At 38.7% G+C, this 22,246-nt stretch overlaps 1 protein-coding gene across 5 annotated transcripts in view; it reads right to left on the bottom strand.

The window, feature by feature from the left end:
• Positions 1-22,246, bottom strand: part of DOCK10 (dedicator of cytokinesis 10) — a 428,377-nt gene that overhangs the window by 121,162 nt on the left and 284,969 nt on the right. For all 5 annotated transcript variants that reach the window (XM_073625969.1, XM_073625970.1, XM_073625967.1 and 2 more), the window contains exons 22-27: positions 16,908-16,994; positions 16,738-16,830; positions 14,352-14,470; positions 9,243-9,312; positions 7,602-7,715; positions 6,891-6,962 (exon numbers count right to left, since the gene is read on the bottom strand). In XM_073625969.1, coding sequence (XP_073482070.1) covers positions 6,891-6,962; positions 7,602-7,715; positions 9,243-9,312; positions 14,352-14,470; positions 16,738-16,830; positions 16,908-16,994 — 555 coding nt within the window. The remainder of the gene's footprint in view (positions 1-6,890; positions 6,963-7,601; positions 7,716-9,242; positions 9,313-14,351; positions 14,471-16,737; positions 16,831-16,907; positions 16,995-22,246) is intronic.

Here is a 22,246-nt window from a genome sequence, read left to right on the forward strand (position 1 = left end):
AAATGTACTGTGCTCATTATGCACTCCATGGACCTTTAAACTCTGGTCAGCTGGTTTTCGAAAGACCAATAATAGGGGCTAAAATACTACTGTCTGTGAAAATTGTGCTGTTCCTTAATACCGTATACAGCTTTAAGGTTTTCCAAAGCATGTTATTTAAAGAACGTGTGTGTTTTCAATATTGCCCTCTAAGCCTCAAGTAAAGCATCTCTCCTCACTGTATGGTGTTTAAAAAAAAGTCTTTACATTGATACATGTTGCCGATGGCAGTGTCCTGCTCTCCATGCCCCTTTTTCAGCAATAGCTTGCCTACTGGCCTTGAAAATTACCCAAAAAAAAATTTGTCTCCCATAGACTTCACTGGGGTTCAGCCCTAAATTCAGTGTTGGCAAACTTCCCAATAGGTTCATCAAACCTTCTGACATTTATTCCTGAATTTCTAGTGAATTTTGCAGCACATGCATGTTAGGGTATAGGGGGGAAGGGCGACCATAAAAAATTAAGAATTTCACCTGGCACAATTTCCCTCTTTTTCTATGCCCTGCTTCTGATGTGTGAAGTCTGTGCATTATGTGGGCATATCTGTTTTGATTCTATGAGGAATCTTGTACCATCATCGTGGCCATATATATCCATTATAATCCTGAGGAATCAGAGGTATCATGAGGTTCAGATGCAACCATCGGGGTCTCAGCACCGAAAACTAGGATACTGTTTGCAGGCCTAAGGCCTGTGTTGCTGTTCTACAATGTCTCAGTGAAAGGGGAGCTGGGACATGGAACCGTCTTCAGGACTTTACCAAAGGGATGTGGTGTAGAGAAGCACTATCTTACTCACTGGGTTGTGTCCAGAAGAGGTTGGAAGGTAGCAGTCGTCCTGGGGATATGTGAATAATAACCCTAAATCATGGGCGCTCAACCTGTGGCCCTCCACCTGTTGCAGAACTACAAGTCCCATCATGCCTCTGCCTTTGGTAATTATGCTTATAACTGTCAGGCTTGCAATGCCTCATGGGACTTGTAGTTCCACAACAGCTGGAGGGCCACAGGTTGAACACCCTTGCCCTAAATTGATTTCTGCTGACTGTGTGCTTTTGGGATATAAGTGCCAGAGGTTACTTGGACTGAGACCACTCTCATAGACCATTCCCTGTCTTTAGCAGTCTTGTGGACTGTGAGCTTAAAGAGTGCCCTCCTGTACTGTTCAGTGTTCTTGAGATCACACTGGGTACCAATAGCTGTGCAGTGGTGCAAGGTACCCATATACCAAAGAGACTTGCTTCATGGTACCCAGCTGTTAGGCCCTAGACTGTCCAATATTCACAGTTGCTTAAGGAAAAGATTGTCCTCTCACAGCCAATTGCTAACCATTTTTGGAGTGTCCCATGTCCTCAACCCATCTCCTGTTACAAGTTTTATCTGCAATAAATCACAAAAAATACAACCCCTAGACTGTTCATTGGAGCTGAAGTGAATGGACTGTTGCTTGGGTGGCTGGTAGCCTGTGTGCTGTTTGGGAGAGAACCAGTTAAAGCCAGAGGCCCCTGTGGGGGTAGCGCTGCAGGTATAATACAAAATATAGTAAGTTATATAATATATACAACATTCAGCCTGCATGCTTTCAGTCATTCCACAGCTCAGATCCCCTAAACTTCTCAGCCAGAGGTGCATGTTTTCTTTTAATTCAAACATTTTTCATTAAAAAAAACCTTTAATGTTGAGAAAAATAAATGCAAAAAAGATTTACCACCAAAACACTGAAAATTGTCCTTACTTTACTTGAATGTGCAACACATCTAGTAGGGCCAGTGTGCATGGTTGTTTTGAATCTTTATAACGATGCCCATAAATGATGGTGCAACAGGAAATATTATCTGAAAAGAACAAAGTCTGGTCTAGCTTAAGCCTGTTCACTTGTCTGTACCACCTGGTCCACTCTCCTCTAAGAGGTCATGTGGCTATGAGAGGCTTATTGAAAGACAATCAAAGGCCAACATTTGGAAGAGACAGGCACCAAGTGACTGTCATCTCTCTAAAGTTAACATTCTCTGCTAGTAAACCAAGTACTATGGCTTAGCACCCAGCTGCAGTACAGCTGTGCATGGAGAACACAGCACAAAAGGGGGTAGGCAATCTTGCTTGGCTTAAAGTTAATAATGACCATGATGAAGAGCACACACTGTTTGGCATGCACTGTTATACAGTGCCTTGAAAAGGTATTCATACCCCCTGAAATTTTCCACATTTTGTCATGTTACAACCAAAAACGTAAATGTATTTTATGTTTTTTTTCTGATAGACCAACACAAAGTGGCAAATAATTGTGAAGTGGAAGGAAAATGATAAATGGTTTTCAATTTTTTTTTACAAATAAATATCTGAAAAGTGTGGCATGCATTTATTCTGATACCCCTAACTAAAATCAAGTGGAACCAAATGCCTTTAGAAGTCACCTAATTAGTAAATAGAGTCTACCTGTGTGTAATTTAATCTCAGTATAAATACAGCTGTTCTGTGAACCCCTCAGAGGTTTGTTAGAGAACCTTAGTGAACAAACAGCATTCTGAAGGGCAAGGAACACAACAGACAGGTCAGGAATAAAGTTGTGGAGAAGTTTAAAGCAGGGTTAGGTTATAAAAAAAATATCCCAACCCTTGACCATCTCACAGAGCACTGTTCAATCCATCATCTGAAAATGGAAAGAGTATGGCACAACTGCAAACCTACCAAGACATGGCTGTCCGCCTAAACTGACAGGCCAGGCAAGGAGAGCATTAATCAGAGAAGCAGCCAAGAGGCTCATGGTAACTATGGAGGAGCTGCAGAGATCCACAGCTCAGGTGGGAGAATCTGTCCTGAGCGACCAGAAGAGTGGCAAGAAGAAAGCCATTGTTAAAAGAAAACCATAAGAAGTCCAGTTTGTAGTTTGCGAGAAGCCATGTGGGGGACACAGTAAACATATGGAAGAAAGTGCTCTGAAAATTGAGCTTTTTGGCCTAAAAGCAAAACGCTATGTGTGGCAGAAAACTAACACTGTACATCACCCTGAACACACCATCCCCACCGTGAAACATGGTGGTGGCAGCATCATGTTGCGGGGATGATTTTCTTCAGCAGGGACAGGGAAGCTGGTCAGAGTTGATGGGAAGATGGATGGAGCCAAATACAGGGCAATCTTAGAAGAAAACCTTTTAGAGTCTGCAAAAGACTTGGGCGGAGGTTCACTTTCCTGCAAGACAATGACCCTAAACATACAGCCAGAGCTACAATAGAATGGTTTAGATCAAATCATATTCATGTGTTAGAATGGCCCAGTCTAAGTCCAGACTCAAATTCAATTGGGACGTGGCAAGACTTGAAAATTACTGTTCACAGACACTCTCCATCCAATTTGACAGAGCTTGAGCTATTTTGCACAGAAGAATGTGCAAAATTTTCACTCTCTAGATGTGCAAAGCTGATAGAGACATGCCCAAAAAGACTTGCAGCTGTAATTGCAGCGAAAGGTGGTTCTACAAACTATTGACCCAGGGGGATGAATACAAATGCACGCCACACTTTACACGTATTTATTTGTAAAAAATTTGTAAAACCATTTATCATTTTCTTTTGACTTCACAATTATGTGCCACTTTGTGTTGGTCTATCACATAAAATCCCAATAAAATACATTTACGTTTTTGGTTGTAACATGACAAATTGTGGAAAATTTCAAGGGGTGTGAAACTTTTTCAAGGCACTGTATATAAGAGACCAAAACTAACATGCAAACTGGAAGACATTAATGCCCCATACACACGGTCAGATTTTCCAATGGAAAATGTCCGATCGGAGCGTGTTGTCGGAAATTCCGACCGTGTGTGGGCTCCATCGGACATTTTCCATTGGATTTTCCGACACACAAAGTTGGAGAGCAGGAGATAAAATTTTCCGACAACAAAATCCGTTGTCGGAAATTCCGATCGTGTGTACACAAATCCGACGGACAAAGTGCCACGCATGCTCAGAATAAATAAAGAGATGAAAGCTATTGGCCACTGCCCAGTTTATAGTCCCGACGTACATGTTTTACGTCACTGCGTTCAGAACGATCGGATTTTCCGACAACTTTGTGTGACCGTGTGTATGCAAGACAAGTTTGAGCCAACATCCGTCGGAAAAAATCCTAGGATTTTGTTGTCGGAATGTCCGAACAACGTCCGACCGTGTGTACGCCCTATAAGAGTTTACAAATGGTTGACATTTTCAACTGGCAGTTTGATTGAGGAACCTGCTGCTTGTGGATCAAAGGGATTGACTTACTAAAAGAGTGGAAACTGTTCACGTTGTAAAGTGACTGTTCACTAATGTTTTCAAAGTGTTGGTCACTTTAAATATTTTTGCTATCATATGATTGGGTCCATTTTATTCACCAAGCTTGATTAAATAAACAGTCTATGTGCATTTAGTAGATTAACCCTTATGGGTGGGACTTCAGCATATGTCAGGGCAAAAAAAAAAACAATATATATGCCATACTTTTCTGCAAAACAAGCATATTTCCCCAGGTTTTTTTACCTTTAAAGACCCTGCAAGTGCAGAAAAATATTTGTTGATCTGGCAGAAATGAACTCAGCTTTGGAGTCCTATTGTAGGATGAAAACGCACAGCTTTTTGTGGACTGAATGTAGTCAGCCCTGCCAGTGTATTATATTAAACTACTCAATGACTCCCACTCTCAGATCTTTACAACACTGACACCAATGATTTTGTAGTTCAAAATTAGAACTGTAAAGGCTAAATGGATTCTTTGTGATAACACAGGAAGAGTGCACAAGCCAGCTCTGAATTTATGAAAGGATCAACATTTTTATTTTGTACTCATCAAACAGATATATCAAAACGCTTCCAATGGTAATAGATAAAAAAAAGAATTGTTAGCATTACGTGTACTTTAATGTACTGTATATACTCGAGTATAAGCCGAGTTTTTCGGCACATTTTTTGTGCTGAAAATGCCCCCCTCGGCTTATACTGAAGTCAAGCACTTTTCTGGAGCAGAGAATTAAATTTTCCGAACCGACTTTGGGGCCGTGTATCTCGGGGGCCACTTGGTGCTAGGAACCCCAAATTTGGTGTGCAAACCCAATGGAACTAGCACTACAACATATCCAAGGGGACTCTTAGCTCCAAGTGGTCCCCAGATACGGGGCCCCAAAGTCGGTTCGGAAAATGTCATTCTCTGCTGCAGAAAAGTGCTTGACATTTTCCGAACCGACTTTGGGGCTAAGAACTCCAGCTTTGGATATGTTGTAGTGCTAGTAGTGCTAGTTCCACTGGGTTTGCACCAGTGGACCCCAAATGTTGGCTGCAGCTAGGTGGCACCTAGGAACCCTTAACTACCGAGTTTGAAGTTCAGGGGACTTATGGCTGCAAATGGGCACAGTTAGGCTGCAAATGGGCATTGTTGACCCTCTTTTCCACTTACAGTAGCTGCACATTTCTCACCCTAGGCTTCTACTCGAGTCAATAAGTTTTCCCAGTTTTTGTGGTAAAATTAGGTGCCTCGACTTATATTTGGGTCGGCTTATACTCGAGTATATACGGTATATCTAAGCTGAGCAGTTGCTCTAATAACTAGGACCAATGTAAACACTGATTATAACTTGTATTGTGATGAGGAATAGCATATAACAATGCAGTCTTTTTTTTAAAACTTCAGTGACAACTGTCCTCAGTCTGCTGTACATCTGTTACTTTCCTGACTGTTTACTATTCAATAGAAAGAATGTGAAATGCCAAATGTATTCATATAGCTGTAGGCATCTAGCACCAATTCCTGTTCTAAAATTCCCAACAATGGCCTTACTCCTTCTCTCTTGTGAGAAACGGGATGTGAGTAGTGTTATGGAAATTTCCAGGATTAACAGCATGTTATGATATGTATATGTATATTCCCATTTCTGAAGTAACTGCATTTACTGTACAACATCATACTGTTAGTGGACTCTGCTCTTGGCTAGATTGTGGCTGTAAAGTATGGCTACTGTCTCTTTAGGGTATCATTTTATTTTTTCCCTTTGTTCGTAGGTTTCTAAGTTTTTTGTAAACCTACAACATGTTTAATAAAAACCTATTTGATTACAAAAAAAAAAAAAAAAAAAGAAGGATAGGCAAAATATCTGTTTCCCCCTGTCTGACAGCAGTTTATGCACTGAAAAAAGAAAAAACGGAGGGAGGATCCAACTCTTTTCTATCCAGAACTAGATATAAGAACAGAGAGTGTCTTTAAAACAGAATAAAAGAACTTTGGGATTCTATCGGCATTTTTATCACCCACTCACATATCATTGCCACCAGTTGATATTAACCACAGATAAATATGCTTACCTAAAATTAGTCTGGCTAAATTTAGGCCCGGAAGTTTAGTTTACATCCCAGAAGATGACAAATAGGGGCTTCCATGCGTTCAAATACTTTATTTAGATATGTACCTCATTCTTAAATTACCTTGGGTGTTTATCATTTTTTTTTCTATATGCTCTCTGATTCCAGTGTGATGTAATATACACATTAAACAGATCATTTTCAGATTCCCTTGTGTGTACTGCCTGTCTTTTGAAACTTTTGTGAGCTGCATTATAAAAGAGTGGCGGTTCAAATTAGGTTAGGCCATTGTATTCTCTAGTCCAGTGGGTTCTGTTCTGTATAGATTACTACTGTATGCAGTACATTCTGAATAAAAATGATGCAGAGTCCAACGAATGCAGAAAAGTAAAGGATTGTGAAAAGGTGTAACGAAAGGAAAGTAAAACAGAAAAGAAAATGATCAGCAAATCTGTACCAAAAATTAAGGTTGTGAAGGAAAAGAGAAAAAAAAGGAAAAAAAACACATTTCCACCCTGTATTTACCTGCATCATGTCTTTATCGTGAAGGTGCTGTGCCATGGATTTGATAATTATGTCAAATAAAAACTGGGAATGCTGTCAGAGGAATACAAAGCAGTTGTTATTCCTGGCACAATCATTCTTCATTTCAGAAATAATGCTTCCAGCAAATTGCATATAGACTGCTGTATACCAACACATGTTGACAATAAATATGGCAGGATTAACATTCCAACTGCTAACGTTGAACTGTAAAATTATTTTAATGCATTTTTAAAAGTGGTTTTAACTTCTTGACTGTAATGGAAAAAAATCACATACAGTAAAAAGTAGAAAGTGTTGAATATAATCCTTAATTCATAAAGATGATAAAGGTCTTTTTAGGACACTTTAAAAGCCCTATGGCACATCTTCACTGCATTAACTGGTAATACAAAAAAATGCTGCCTGTTTTCATAACAAGATTAGCACACATTGATCTCAGGATCACAGGAAGGAAGCTGCAACCCATAATACAATTTTTTTTTTTTTAATCTGGAAGCAAATCGTAAATATTAAATAACCTCCAGACACTATCCTGCAAAGTGAAAGGCAAGAGTTTCCAATTTATCTTATTGGACACATTTTTGATTTTTTTCACTTTGCTCTGATTGCCACTAAGTCTGATCATCACACTGTATTCCCTGACATGAACACACAAGCTGTGCAGAGACTGCTCCAATGCAAAATGCTTACCTTCAGCACAAGCTTAATTGTATTTAGATCATTGCATTTTAAAAGGCTTGTAATTCCTTTGGAAAGTTCCTCATGAACGGTCCGATCTTCATATGACTGAGTTTTAAACACATACTAAACAAGAAAAAATGATGGATGTTTAGCACATGTGTGTAGCATCATTTTTGTAACATGTATTTACAGTATATATAAAATACAGTAGATGAAATGTTTTAAGCGTATGTCTCGGCAAAAAAAAACATATATAGTACATCTTCAGTACATCATGCCCTTTTTTTTTTTTTTAAATGCTGCAAGTATAGAAAAATAGCCTTTGGTCCTGCCAGAAATCTAGCGTGCTTCTGATGCTGGTGTTCTGTAGTGAGCTGACAACACTGCCTCTGTTGCACTGAAATCCCTAAAAGTGTTCAGTCCTGCTTAAAGACGTACTCCCTTTCATGCGGTCCCCTCCCCCCTTACCTGTTATTCAGAGTTGTCCTCAATTCAAATACTCGCCTACCAATTGGATTTGGCGTTGTTCTTCTGTGATCTGCTGCACCGCTGCCACACACCTTGTTCCGTGTCATCATCTTTGTACCTGATATCATCGGGTGCTGGTTGCCTTCTATGGTTCAGACAGCCGCCCCCTGATGATGTGCGCTAGGCCACTCTCCTCCCACTGCTGTGAACAGAAAGCGAAGCATCCTGGGATATGTGATGTACACATCCTAGGAGACTTCAGGGCAGTGGAGACATCATTCTCACCTAGGTGAGAATAGCAACTGAGTAGCGGGGCATACAAAAAAAAATAAGAGAAAACAAAGTGCACATTCTCCATTCTTTTTATAATTTAACCATACTACGTTTCTGCTTATTGCCACTTTAAATAGATTGTAAAGGTAAAATAACCAATAATAAAAAAATAACAAACATGTCTATACTTACCTGCTTTCCTATGTACTTTCCTATTCTTGGGTCCCTCGGCGGCACTCCTGGCACTTCCTCTCTGTCCAGTGCCCCCATGGGATCCCATGGGGACACTTGTGCATGCTCACTCCCGAGTCCCACTGCTGCATCCATTGACAAAGAGAGCGGGACTCAGACCCCGCCCCCTCATCACTGGCTTTGATTGACAGCAGCGGGAGCCAATGGCCAGTGAGACCCAGAAGTGAGGGGAGACATAAGCTGCAGGCGTGCACAGCGCTAGATCGAATGAGGGCTTAGGTAAGTAAAAGATGGGGGGGGTGTTGGGGGGGGGGATGCTGATGCCTAAACATTTTTTACCTTAATGCAAAGAATGCATTAAGGTAAAAAAATGTTTGCGCTTAGAACCACTTTAATGTTTTAGGCTCCCTTCACACCACTGCATTGCACATCTTGGTGTGTTGCAGTGCCAATCATTTTAAATGCAGTGCACCCCAACACATAGTAAATCAACACAGTGTGTTGTGATGTATTGCATTATTAAAAAAAAAAGATGCCGCTATATTTTTGTGTCTCCTCTGGTGAGTTGGAATCTCATTAAAAAAAAATGGCCTGTCTAATTGCAGCATGCGTTATGTTTATACAGGTAGGCACTGGAGCAGACATGTTTGAAACCACACCAACAGCATTCCAAATTTTTTTTCTTCAATGTTTAGAAACAGGATCCAAAGTGCTTACCTTTACATAAGACTGGACATAGTGTTCCAGCTGTTCCTCTTGGCATTTGGCTACGATGTCCGTAAGGACTCTAGTGAAAGATATAGATGTATGGTTGATAATTTAGGGTTATCAAATCAAAATTGATTAGTGTGTTGCATATATATATATATATATATACAGGGGGTCCCCTACTTACAAACATCCGACTTACAAACGACTCCTACTTACAAACGGAGGGAGACAACAGGAAGTGAGAGGAAATCTACCCCTAGGAAAGGAAATTCACTCCTGTAAGAGTTAATATTGGAAAAAGGTGTCTCCACTGATGCTTTATCACCTATCCTTATTTCCCTAATAACCCCAAATTTTCAAAATCCAATTGTCATTGGGACAGAAAGTGAGGTGAAATCTTCTGAACAGGGGCACAGACAGCAAAACAAATGTTACAGGGGTGATAACCCTTCCCTATGCTATCTACAAAACTTAAAAAAAGATTTTTTGGCTGGAGCTACACTTAAAAAATGTACCTGTTCCGACTTACAAACAGATTCAACTTAAGAACAAACCTAAAGTCCCTATCTTGTTTGTAACCCGGGGACCCCCTGTATATATATATATATATATATATATTTTTTTTTTTTTTTTTTTTGTTTTTTTTTTTGTTTTTTTTTAATAAAAGCAGGTTTATTGATGAGTTGCACATCATAACAAACATAAAATGCAGGATAAAAGAGGTACACATATACGGAGCACTTATCATAACAAAACAAGGTGAATGTTTAGTGAAATGGTTGTTGTGGTAAAAGTATACAGGACTGTATAATATCAATGAGCTGGTCATGTAAAAAAAAAAAAAAAAAAAAGAGAAAAGTAAAATAACAATAAACAGTTATAACGAAAAAGCATTATGTCAGAGTATTGTGTGCAGTAAACCAAGATAGCCAGGTGTAGTATATACAGTGGGGGTGGAAAGTATTCAGACCCCATTAAATGTTTCACCCTTTGTTATATTGCAGCCATATGCTAAAATCATTTAAGTTCATTTTTTTTCTGATTAATGTACACACAGCACCCCATATTGACAGAAAAACACAGAATTGTTGACATTTTTGCAGATTTATTAAAAAAGAAAAACTGAAATATCACATGGTCCTAAGTATTCAGACCCTTTGCTGTGACACTCATATATTTAACTAATATTGAGTCCCACTGTGTTTGATTATACTGATTGGACTTGATTAGGAAAGCCACACACCTGTCTATATAAGACCTTACAGCTCACTGTGCATATCAGAGCAAATGAGAATCATGAGGTCAAAAGGAACTGCCTGAAGAGCTCAGAGACAGAATTGTGGCAAGGCACAGATCTGGCCAAGGTTACAAAAACATTTCCGCTGCACTGAAGGTACCTAAGAGCACAGTGGCTTCCATAATCCTTAAATGGAAGACGTTTGTGATGACCAGAACCCTTCCTAGGGCTGGCTGTCCGGCCAAAATGAGCTATCAGGGGAGAAGAGCCTTGGTGAGAGAGGTAAAGAAGAACCCAAAGATCACTGTGGCTGAGCTCCAGAGATGCAGTCGGGAGAAAGTTGTAGAAAGTCAACCATCACTACAGCCCTCCACCAGTCGGGGCTTTATGGCAGAGTGGCCCGACGGAAGCCTCTCCTCAGTGCAAGACACATGAAAGTCCGTATGGAGTTAAAAAAACACCTGAAGGACTCCAAGATGGTGAAAAATAAGACTCTTTGGTCTGATGAGACCAAGATAGAACTTTTTAGCCTTAATACTAAGCGGTATGTGTGGAGAAAACCAGGCACTGCTCATCACCTGTCCAATACAGTCCCAACAGTGAAGCATGGTGGTGGCAGCATCATGCTGTGGGGGTGTTTTTTAGCTGCAGGGACAGGACGACTGGTTGCAATAGAGGGAAAGATGAATGCGGCCAAGTACAGGGATATCCTGGACGAAAACCTTCTCCAGAGTGCTCAGGACCTCAGACTGGGCCGAAGGTTTATCTTCCAACAAGACAATGACCCTAAGCACACAGAAGTGGCTTCACAACAACTCCGTGACTGTTCTTGAATAGCCCAGCCAGAGCCCTGACTTAAACCCAATTGAGCATCTCTGGAGAGACCTAAAAATGGCTGTCCACCAACGTTTACCATCCAACCTGACAGAACTGGAGAGGATCTGCAAGGAGGAATGGCAGAGGATCCCCAAATCTAGGTGTGAAAAACTTGTTGCATCTTTACCAAAAAGACTCATGGCTATTAGATCAAAAGGGTGCTTCTACTAAATACTAAGCAAAGGGTCTGAATACTTAGGACCATGTGATTTTTCAGTTTTTCTTTTTTAATAAATCTGCAAAAATGTCAACAATTCTATGTTTTTCTGTCAATATGGGGTGCTGTGTGTACATTAATGAGGAAAAAAAATGAACTTAAATGATTTTAGAAAATGGCTGCAATATAACAAAGAGTGAAAAATTTAGGGGGGCTGAATACTTTCCGTCCCCACTGTATATAAAGCTATGATTATGCCGTTCAGTTCTAGTCTCCAGCCTTCAGAAGGGATGTGCTTGGAGATATTTCAGAGAAGGGACCCCAGAATACTCTGTGCAAAACGAGCTGCACAGTGGAGGTAAGTATGATGTTTGTTATTTAACAAAAAAACAGGTGAGTATATAATATCCATGCAAAATATACACTCCCAAGTAATAAACAGATAATGGGACTAAATTAGTGCCAAAACTTCCTTTGAATTATATGCAAAAAAAAAAAAAAAAATATATATATATATATATATATATATATATATATATATATATATATATATATATATATATTCACATTGATAAATAAAGTGCTTTGGTGAAAACCTTTAAATATATGCATTTAAAATTAAATAAATAAGTAATCCATTGGTGAAACCAATTTTTGATACTTTCCACTTTTCAAAGGTGATCATAGCATGTGTGTCTTATCCAAGAAAGTATCAAAAATTGGTTTCACCAGCACAGAAGTACAGAAGCACTTTATTGTTGGGATTATTTATTTATTTATTTATTTAATTTTAAATGCATATATTTAAATAAGGTTTTCACCAAAACACTTTCTTTATTTATCAATGTGAATATATATATATATATATGTTTTTGCATATAATTCAAAGGAAGTTTTGGCACTAATTTAGTCCCATTATCTGTTTATTACTTTGGAATGTATATTTTGCACGGATATTATATACTCACCTGGTTTTTGTTCTTTGTTTTTTGGTTTGGAATTTAGTCCTTTTTTCTTTGCTTACCAGCACATATCTGAAGACATGTAGTAAATATGTTAATGCACCTTTATGCACATTCAAGTATTAGTGCACATTCACATATTAGTGCACATTCACAATTTTATTTATTTAATTGAATTCATTTTGTATAGATCAGTAGTTCTTTTGTTTATTAAGGATAGATGCACAGTAGAACAGCGCCACATCTACTTTGCTTCTCTTTCATTTTTGTACTCCACCTAGTGGCAGTAACCAGTAGAGGCAGCAGTTCTTTTAATTAGTCCTTTCTTTACTAGTACTTATTCCTTTCGCGCGGAATCATTTACATTTCTTACAATACTTGGCTATGTGTTTTACTTCAAATGACAGTTTGGGAGTAGGCAGTTACATTTTAAAAAATACAATGTAAAATTAACACCAACATAGTTGTATCTTTGAACTTAAAAACTACGGGATAACGGTGTTGTGGAAACTTTCCCCCTCCCCAAAAAAAGCCTTTGAAAACTTGTTTGCAATAACTCCATCAGTATCACCAGCAAAGCAGCTTCATTATTATCCCATTAAAGAAGAAGAGAATGTGCGCTGCATTTGGAGATTTCATAATTTGCCATGTCATGAATGTTAAACCTCCATTACGAGCGCCGGTTTACAAGACCGACCGCTTCTGGCTCATCCTTGCTTCTGAGCATGCGACGGACTTGTGTACACACGCTTGGAAAATCCGACAACAGACATTTGTCCGTGGAAAATTTTAAAACCTGCTATCCAACATTTGTCCGTGGAAAATCTGACAATAATTGTCAGATGGAGCATACAAACCGGCGAAATTTCCGCCAACAGCCTGTCATCATACAATTCCCGTTGGAAAATCCAATCATGTGTATGAGGCTTTAGTGCACAGAAAGGTTTCTAAACCAACAGGAAGTGTTCAATATACATAGATTTCAACTTTTGTAAACAAAAGAATTCAACTGTCATTTAACAAGATAAGCATGTACTTGCCTAAAGCAGCAGTAAACCTATAGATTTAACAGTGTAAAAAAACTGTTACATTTCCGACACATGCCGGTAGCGTAACTGTCACAGTTGGATGTGCTCTCAACCAAACTGTCAAACCATCCAATGGCTGGTGTCATAACTGATCAAACGTGAAGCATCATGGCAGTTGAGGATTAAACAGAGGCCAAGATGGCAGCTTCCTTGGCTGAAAACGATAGGAGAGTTTACTTCCATTTTAAAGTGTACCTGTAACATGGCAGTAAACATAATGCTGTGAAAAAAAGGTTAGAGAAGGTAAACACTGTCCTTTCAACAATGTGGACTAACCTATTCAACAAGAGTACTGTTCAGGCTCGGTTCACACTAGGGGCGGCACGACTTGCAGGTCGCCTCACCGAGGCGACCTGCACACGACAGGGGCGGCGACTTCCAAAACGACTTCTATATAGAAGTCTATGCAAGTCGCCTCAAGTCGCCCCAAAAGAAGTACAGGAACCTTTTTCTAAGTCGGAGCGACTTGCGTCGCTCCGATTAGAACGGTTCCATTGTACAGAACGGGAGACGACTTGTCAGGCGACTAGGTCGCCTGACAAGTCGCCCCCGTGTGAACCGGCACTAAAGGCCTACCATGGCCTTCTCTATGCCTTCATATTTGTACTACTTAATTTCTATACCTCAAACTTTTAATAGAAATGACAGTGACTTACCATAACCTCATTTCAGCCATCATATGCAGAGAAAAAATGTTAGTTGATAAGACAAGCAATGTTTTACTAAACTGGAATAAGGAATCTAATAGTTAAAATCTCAAACCATTTATATACTCCAATAATGAAACAATCTTACCTGGTAGTTATAGTAATAACATCGTCATCATTGTTTTTTGTCAGAACATTAAAAAGTTGATTGAACAAAACTGGGAGAAAGCTTATGATCATTTGGATCTTCTCAATATTCACTAGGTTCTAGGAAGAGAACACAGATATCCTATAAACTTTGACTAAATATGAATGGAACTTTCTTCTGTTTAGATTGAGTACCTGTCTTGACTGAATGGCAAGGTACAGCTTACTTGACAGTTCAAATACCTATTTAGCCACATCTGTGTATATTGCAAACAAAATCTCAAATTTCCATAGACAATCCCTAATTATAAGACTGTTTCATTTCCTAAAATAATCTTCTATTTTTATTCTTAAGATACCTTATGATCCGAAAAATGATATAAACTGTTTGAAGTTGCACATTGCTGAAATTTAAGAGATTTTAATTTTTAAAGTGTGTCTATGGTCAAAATGTAAAATCATATCCATTTCCACATTGTTTTCAATTATTTCTAGCCTACTCCTTTCACTCTGAAAAATCTTGAAATATGTAAACTTACATTGTGAAGATCTCTACATTTACTTCCTTGAATTCTGTGACATGTATTCACTGTGCCCTGTAAGAAGGCACTGCTGTGTTACAGAATTCACAGAACCTGCCTTCTGAACTACAGAGGTGCTGAGATGAATGGTTTCAGGAGGCAGACTCAGCACAGGAATTACTGCTTGTAGGCAGCAATGTACAGTGGGATATGTAATCATTATAATTTGAAAAACCAATATAAGCTTACTTAAAAAATCTCCTTTCATGCCGTGAGTGCTGCCTGACTGCTGGACATGAGTTCTTGGATTCCCTGCATGCTTTGCAGCTTCCAATCTGCTGTTTACTTTCAATTTCTAACTATTGTTTGTAGTGTTTTACAAAGTAAAAGTCTATGCTTTGACCATAGATCTCCTGTGAAATGCTTCATGAAAGACGGTAACAAAAAACGACACTATATTACCAAAAGTATTGGGACGCCTGTCTTTACACCCACATGAACTTTAATGGCATCCCAGTCTTAGTCTACAGGTTCAATATTGAGTTGGCCCACCCTTTGCAGCTATAAGAGCTTCAACTCTTCTGGGAAGGCTGTCCATAGGGTTTAGGGGTATGTCTATAGGAATATTTAACCATTCTTCCAGAAGCACCCTTGTGGGGTCAGGCACTGATGTGGATGAGAAGGCCTGGCTCACAGTCTCAGCTCTAATTCATCCCAAAAGTTTCTGTCGGGTTGAGGTCAGGACTTTGTTCAGGCCAGTCAAATTCCTCCACCTTAAACTTGCTCATCCATGTCTTTATGGACCTTGCTTTGTGCACTGGTCCAAAGCATTTGGTGAAGGGTGTTATGGTGTGGGGTTGTTTTTCAGGGGTTAGGCTTGGCCCCTTAGTTCCAGTGAAGGGAACTCTTAAGGCGTCAGCATACCAAGACATTTTGGACAATTTTGTGCTCCCAAGTTTGTGGGAACAGTTTGGGGATGGCTCCTTCCTGTTCCAAAATGACTGCGCACCAGTGCACCAAGTCCATTAAAGACATGGATGAGTAAGTTTGGGGTGGAGTCCTGACCTCAACCCCCTTGTAACACCTTTGGGATGAATTAGTGGAGAATTGAATTGAGTGGAGACTGCAAGCCAGGCCTTCTCGTCGTAAACCTCGTAAACCTTGTGGACAGCCTTCCCAGGAGAGTTGAAGCTGTTATAGCTACAAGGGGTGTGCTAACTCGATATTGAGCCCTATGGACTAAGACTGGAATGCCATTAAAGTTCATGTCTGTGTAAAGGCAGGCGTCTAAATATTTTTGGTAATATAGTGTAAATTTTATTCAATCACATCAAAATGTATGTAAAGCCAAACATTTTTTAGGTGAAGTAGAACCCCTGTCAGTTTTTTTTAAACATCTGTTTCAATCACAGCTAGATAATGCCTGATGTGCCAATGCTGTAACAGTGCTGATGTATCAAGTGGGATACTGAAATGCATAATTTGAGCTACCTTTGGATCTACTGCTCTTTCTGACATTTACCTTTTTGCAGATAGTTTGCAAAAATATATATACATGTTAAATCAACACTCCTTTGATTGTATAAAGTCTTTGCTATGACAAAAATCTTGTAGCTCTAGTACCCATGGAGTCTATAGTACATACAGTAAACCTCCAGTACACATTGAGTCTATAGCACATACAGTATACCCAAAAGAGAAATGTTACTAATTTTTAAACTTACATCATAATGACATGCTAATAGAGAAACAAGGTACAGCTTGATGCCCACCCAAAACAATGTTGATGCAGATCATGGTTAGTAAAATATTGTCCATTATTTATTAACAAAAAGAAGACTTAGTAATTTAGAAATATATCTTTACCCTACAAGAAGCCAGAAAATGCGGAGATGGAGGCTTTAACAGTTCAGCTTCCCGTTTTTGGCATTGCTGGAAAAAGGTATTCAAGTATGGATCCTAAAAGAAAAAAATGCACCATCTAAATGCCAGGACTTTCAGAAAACCCAGTATATTTTACAGTTAATAATACTTACCTGAGTATATACTGTTGATACGACAAATGTAGATACTTTAAAAAGTTGTTTTCCTCCATCTACCCATTTCAGGTCACACCCAGTTTGCTGCCACAGAAATACAAAGACATATTTGTGATGTTTAGTACTAAATTCTCTTGGTGTAATGGTTGTCCTTAAAAACCTTGCTTACTAGGGTACTATGCAAAAGAAAGGACATTTACAGTATAGAATATAGTAACAAGAAAAAAAAATACTTTTAGATATGTTGTGTAATTGTGAACTCAAATTTGGTTTCTCAAATCTGACTGCAAAAGTGGAAATACACTTTAAATCCCACCCAACTTTTAGTATAACTGAGCTAAATACATTCCAGGTGCATAAAAAGAAAAGATGTGCAGAGGTTTACTATTTATTATCTTTAGGAAGTAGCCACAGTATGAGTTAAAATGCCTGTCCTCTGCTAGCATTTTGCATAAAAAAACCCTTGCCTAGCTAAAATCTGCAATCAGCATGGGCCATAACCTGATAGTAGAGCTGTAGTTCAGACTCAGCAGGGGTCATGTCGGACCACTGATTTCCTGCACAGGGCAAGGGTGCTTCTCTGCAGCATGCTGGCAAGGGACATGATTTTCTACTTAAGCCTAGTATACAGGGGCCGAATGGCGGACGACATTGGCCGGTTCAATGAAAACTGGCTGATATGTGGCCCGTGTGTATGGCAGCCGGTGCCAGCTTCTGTCGGACAAGCATGCTGGAAGCTGCAGCTGACCAGCTTCCGTTCAGCACTTTCACCAATGGCTGAGAGCACTGACCGGAGTGCTCTGGCAGCAGGGCCGCCCCCCTGTCAGAACACAATAGTTCAGTGGGGGAAATCGCTGTACTAACATTGGATTGTTATTACAGTGGCTCTGACCTGAGCTGTTGTGTGCTTTTCCCGTTAGGTTGGAAAAAAAAAAAAAAAAAAAATTTATGTATACTAGGCTTTAGGCTGTAACTGCTTTCTAAAAAAAACACATTGTAAGATTTTTTTTTTTCGTTTACAAACTTTTTATTTGGTATAAAATGGTGGTACAAGTAAATACAGCACATTAAGAAAAATGCATTGTAAATGGGAGTAGAAGGTACAAAGTTAGATAAAAACGCCAGTAGCTTTGCAGTGAGTTTTTAAAAGTTTTTCAATGTTTTTGCAATAGCGTTTTTTTAGGTTTTCAGCATTTTTTAGCGTTAGCGTTTTTAAGCTTTTTTTTCCCCAATGGGATCAAAAACGTTAAAGGAACACTGGTGAACGGCGTTTTTGCACGTTTACTGTCGTTTTTTGACTTTAGCGCATTTTTACAGCTGAAAAACTCCTCTTAGAACCTACTAGTTTTGGTGTTTTTTTTTTTTACAGCCCAAAAAACACCCCAGCCAAAAACAGTTGATAACAGCTTATGTGTGCATGAACAAATAGGATAACATGCTGGAGAGTTTATTGACTGTAGAAAAAAAACATCTGAAGCCAAAAACAGCAGCTGTAAAAACATCCAAAAACGTCCAGTGTGCATGAAGCCTAACAGTCTGAATAAGTCTCATGTGCGGGATAGAAACTCCTAAAATAGGCGTGAATAATAGGAAATTAGAAAGGGGGTGGTGTGTATGGTTACCTGAGATAGTAGAAGCAAAATTTTCTATTAGCCTCCATATCTCTTTATTTTTTTTGTAAATTACTTTTTATTGAGATTTTAGAACAGGTGTATACAACAGAAAACCGCACATCGTGGAAGCAAACAGACCAGTCACAATAAGAGCAGTACCAGCCTACATCAAAACTTAAACAAGAGAGAGAGAAAAAAAAGGGGGGGGGGGACACACCCCTCATTTGCCCATACAAAGCATGCACAGTTATTTGCCTCCATATTTGAGATATTTTTTCGCATTCCCAAAAGATGTGAGAAAAAGAGGCTGGGAATGTGTATCCTCTAAAGCATCATTGGGGTACTGATGGAAAAATGGCATGGAGTTTAGTGGGTGTGAAATACCATCTTGTAAAAAGCTTGGTAGCTGTTTCCCTTACTGTGAGTGAACATTTATGAAGATGTATGATGCAATCTTTCCAATATTGTATAGAGAAGGATAGGTTACATTCCAATTCCCATTTCTCCATATATGGTAGCTTTTCTTGTGTGTAAATATTCACCATGTTGTTATATATATATGTATCTGAGATCAGGCCTTTCCCTCTAGGGGTATTAAGGCAGATTTTTTCATAAAATGATGGGGGGGTCAATGTCAGATGTAGCACACATTTGTTTTTGATCTAACTGGAATGTATGTACACTACTTATAGCTGCCACTTTGTTGTCTAAGGGCTGTTTAAATTGAATTGGTTTCTTGTAAGTGCTATATTTTCCCATAAAATTGTATGTATTTGTGTTTGCAAATTGTATTGTATTATCTGTACTATACAGTACATCTGTGTTATATCAGTTACTTTGTACTGTGCTACAGAAGGTGGTAGTAACATACAAATTAATAATGATAATTAATATTGAAACAATACAACTCCATCTGCCACTGTATTTGTTGATCATGAAATCTCTTCGTTACATAGATAAGAAAATTTAGGAGGGCTTCTGAGCTACTTTCATTGCGCATTAACATGTACTGAATCTGCTCTGTATGTGTGTTTGTGTAACTTATTATTAGGCTGTTGCATTATAGATTATAGTTAGGGTCTTCAGTCCCCCCATGCTTCTCTTTAGTATAAACTTCTATTAATGAAATAAAGTATAATAGCTAGTGCAAAAATATTCCAATAAACAATTGGTGGATTTTCCATTCAGCCGTTTCCTTGTTTTTTTTAGGGCCTTTAGGGCCTATATATCAATAAAAGGATTTCGAGTTTAGCGTTTAGAACCACTTTAACTTATAAATGTAGCTGTTATGTATATGTACCTAAATTTCAATATATTTTTAACTTTTCAAATTGGGACACCCTGATGTGATTCAAATGGTGGATTATTTATATTTCAATTTGATAGCTAGTAGCCTTGCTTACAATGTCAGTAACTACTCGATAGCTATCTGTGTACAATGGACATATGTTGGCTTCTTCAATAAGGCAATACAAAAAGCAGTTATAATGATGATTGTAGGATTATAGGATGAAACCCATTGCAACCAATCAGATTTTAGATTACTGAAATAAGAGAAATAAGGCATGACTTCTTTGAACTGACACACACATTTTATATATATATATATATATATATATATATATATATATATATATATATATATATATATATATATATATAAACACAGGCTACAGGGTGGAGTAAACACTGTGGTATCTTATGGAGAGGGGTATCCACTCTCTGCTACAAAGAGGCCGCTTACTGTGCCAAACTACATCATTGTCCGTCTTCAAAATAAATTTTATTAACTTTATTTACTTTGTGGAGTAAAACACTTTTCATTTTATCCTCACTTACTCTTTATTTCTTTTGCTTATATGCATAAATAAAAATAAAAAAATGTTAAAGTTTGTATATGCAATATATGTTGTAGGGCACGGAAGAGTAATTTTACAACTCTTGTTACACCCTTAATTCACTTCACGTGTTTTTCGTTATGCAGGTGACAGATCTAATCTAATTCTATAAAAGTGACCCTGTCTCAACAATATAGAATAGCATGCACAGCACATAAATACAAGTTAAATAAAAGCTCCTGTAAGTCAGTCTAAACAAGTACCAAATCCAATTAATATGCGATGCACTTGTGTCTCACAACCCTCCCTTCCCCAGTTCACAGTGGAAGGGGCTCAGCAACAGACACAGTACTGTCAAACCAGAAATCAGTGGGCAGGACTAGGTGTGGCCAAGTCATGATTGACAAGACTTGTGAATAAAAGTGACAGTGCTGATAGTCAGGCTCCCTGCTACATTTTTTTTTATCCCGCTTTAATGCAAGCAAGCACAGCCTACATGGGAGTGTCAACTCAGCTCTGAATTCAAGAGCTGTGCCTGTACAGCATTGTTTCCACACCATTACAGGAAGCTGCATTAGGTGGACTTCCCTGGCAGGCTTAACGGATATTTGTGGGACTTTATAAAGTGCAGATTGCTGCACTGTGTTAGAAATAATAGCAATGAAGGCAGATAACACAAAAAGGCAGTATAAAAACCCCAAAAGCATATAAATCAAAAAAGTGTAGAGCCCAAAATGTTATGCAAACCAGAATAGCAATATGTATAAACATAAATCAGCTGAAGACAAATGCATATAAAAAGGAATAAACACAATTAGTGCATTGACTAAATAAAAGTGGCATTCATATATGCAGATAGTCCCAACATAGGTACAAATAGTACTGAAATATAGTCCAGGTGAGTAAGTAGGTGGGGAATATGGATGAATAGCCTTCACTCCAGTGAAGAAAAGGAGGTGATAAAGTCTCCACCATCAACTGAAATGTCCAGAATGAATGGCTGCCGTTGCAGCAGCAAATACGCCTTAATGGCTGCACTGATTGTGTTTATTCCTTTTTTTATGCATTTGTCTTCAGCTGATTTATGTTTATACATATTGCTGTTCTGGTTTGCATAACATTTTGGGTGCTACACTTTTTTGATTTATTTTGATTTATTTGTGGAACTTTGCATGGGGACAAAGACAAAACTGGAAATGCAGATGAACTTATAATTAATTAATTAATTAAGTGCTGCAGCACATATATATTTTTAATTAGGGGGCTATTGTTCTATATATGTAGTCAATGAGCACAAGCTCTTAAAGTGCTCTCACATCAACAGTCCTGCCACAGAAAGTCTGTACTCATTGCTGTTACAGAGTGTGTGCAGGTGCAGGCGACATCAGGAAGGGGAAGGGAGGGGAGGTTTGGGAAAGCTGCAAGAAGTGACTGCTATGTAAAATGTGGTCCAAGCTGGACCAATGTATAGCATGTCGATGCTATAACGTGAGAGCCGAGTGGAGAGGATGACGGCTCAGTGATTTCCTGATTCAGGCTGCTGGTGGGGGAGATGTTGAGGCTGCAAATGAGGGTAGTTTAAAAAAGGCATTATTCAGGCTGCATTGAGGACAATAATCAGGCTGCATTGATGCATTGATCAAGCTGCATTGAGGCCTTTATTTAGGCTGCATTGAGGACAATAATCAGGCTGCATTGATGCATTGATCAGGCTGCATTGAGGACTTTATTTGGGCTGCATTGAGGACAATAATCAGGCTGCATTGATCAGGCTGCATTGAGGACTTTATTTGGGCTGCATTGAGGACATTAATCAGGCTGCAGATGGACATTGATGGACCGACCCTTAATTTGCTTCAAAGTTGTTTATTTTAAAAATATGTTT

Source organism: Aquarana catesbeiana, linkage group LG04 (genome assembly GCF_042186555.1).
Source record: "Aquarana catesbeiana isolate 2022-GZ linkage group LG04, ASM4218655v1, whole genome shotgun sequence".
NCBI classification, from domain to species: domain Eukaryota; kingdom Metazoa; phylum Chordata; class Amphibia; order Anura; family Ranidae; genus Aquarana; species Aquarana catesbeiana.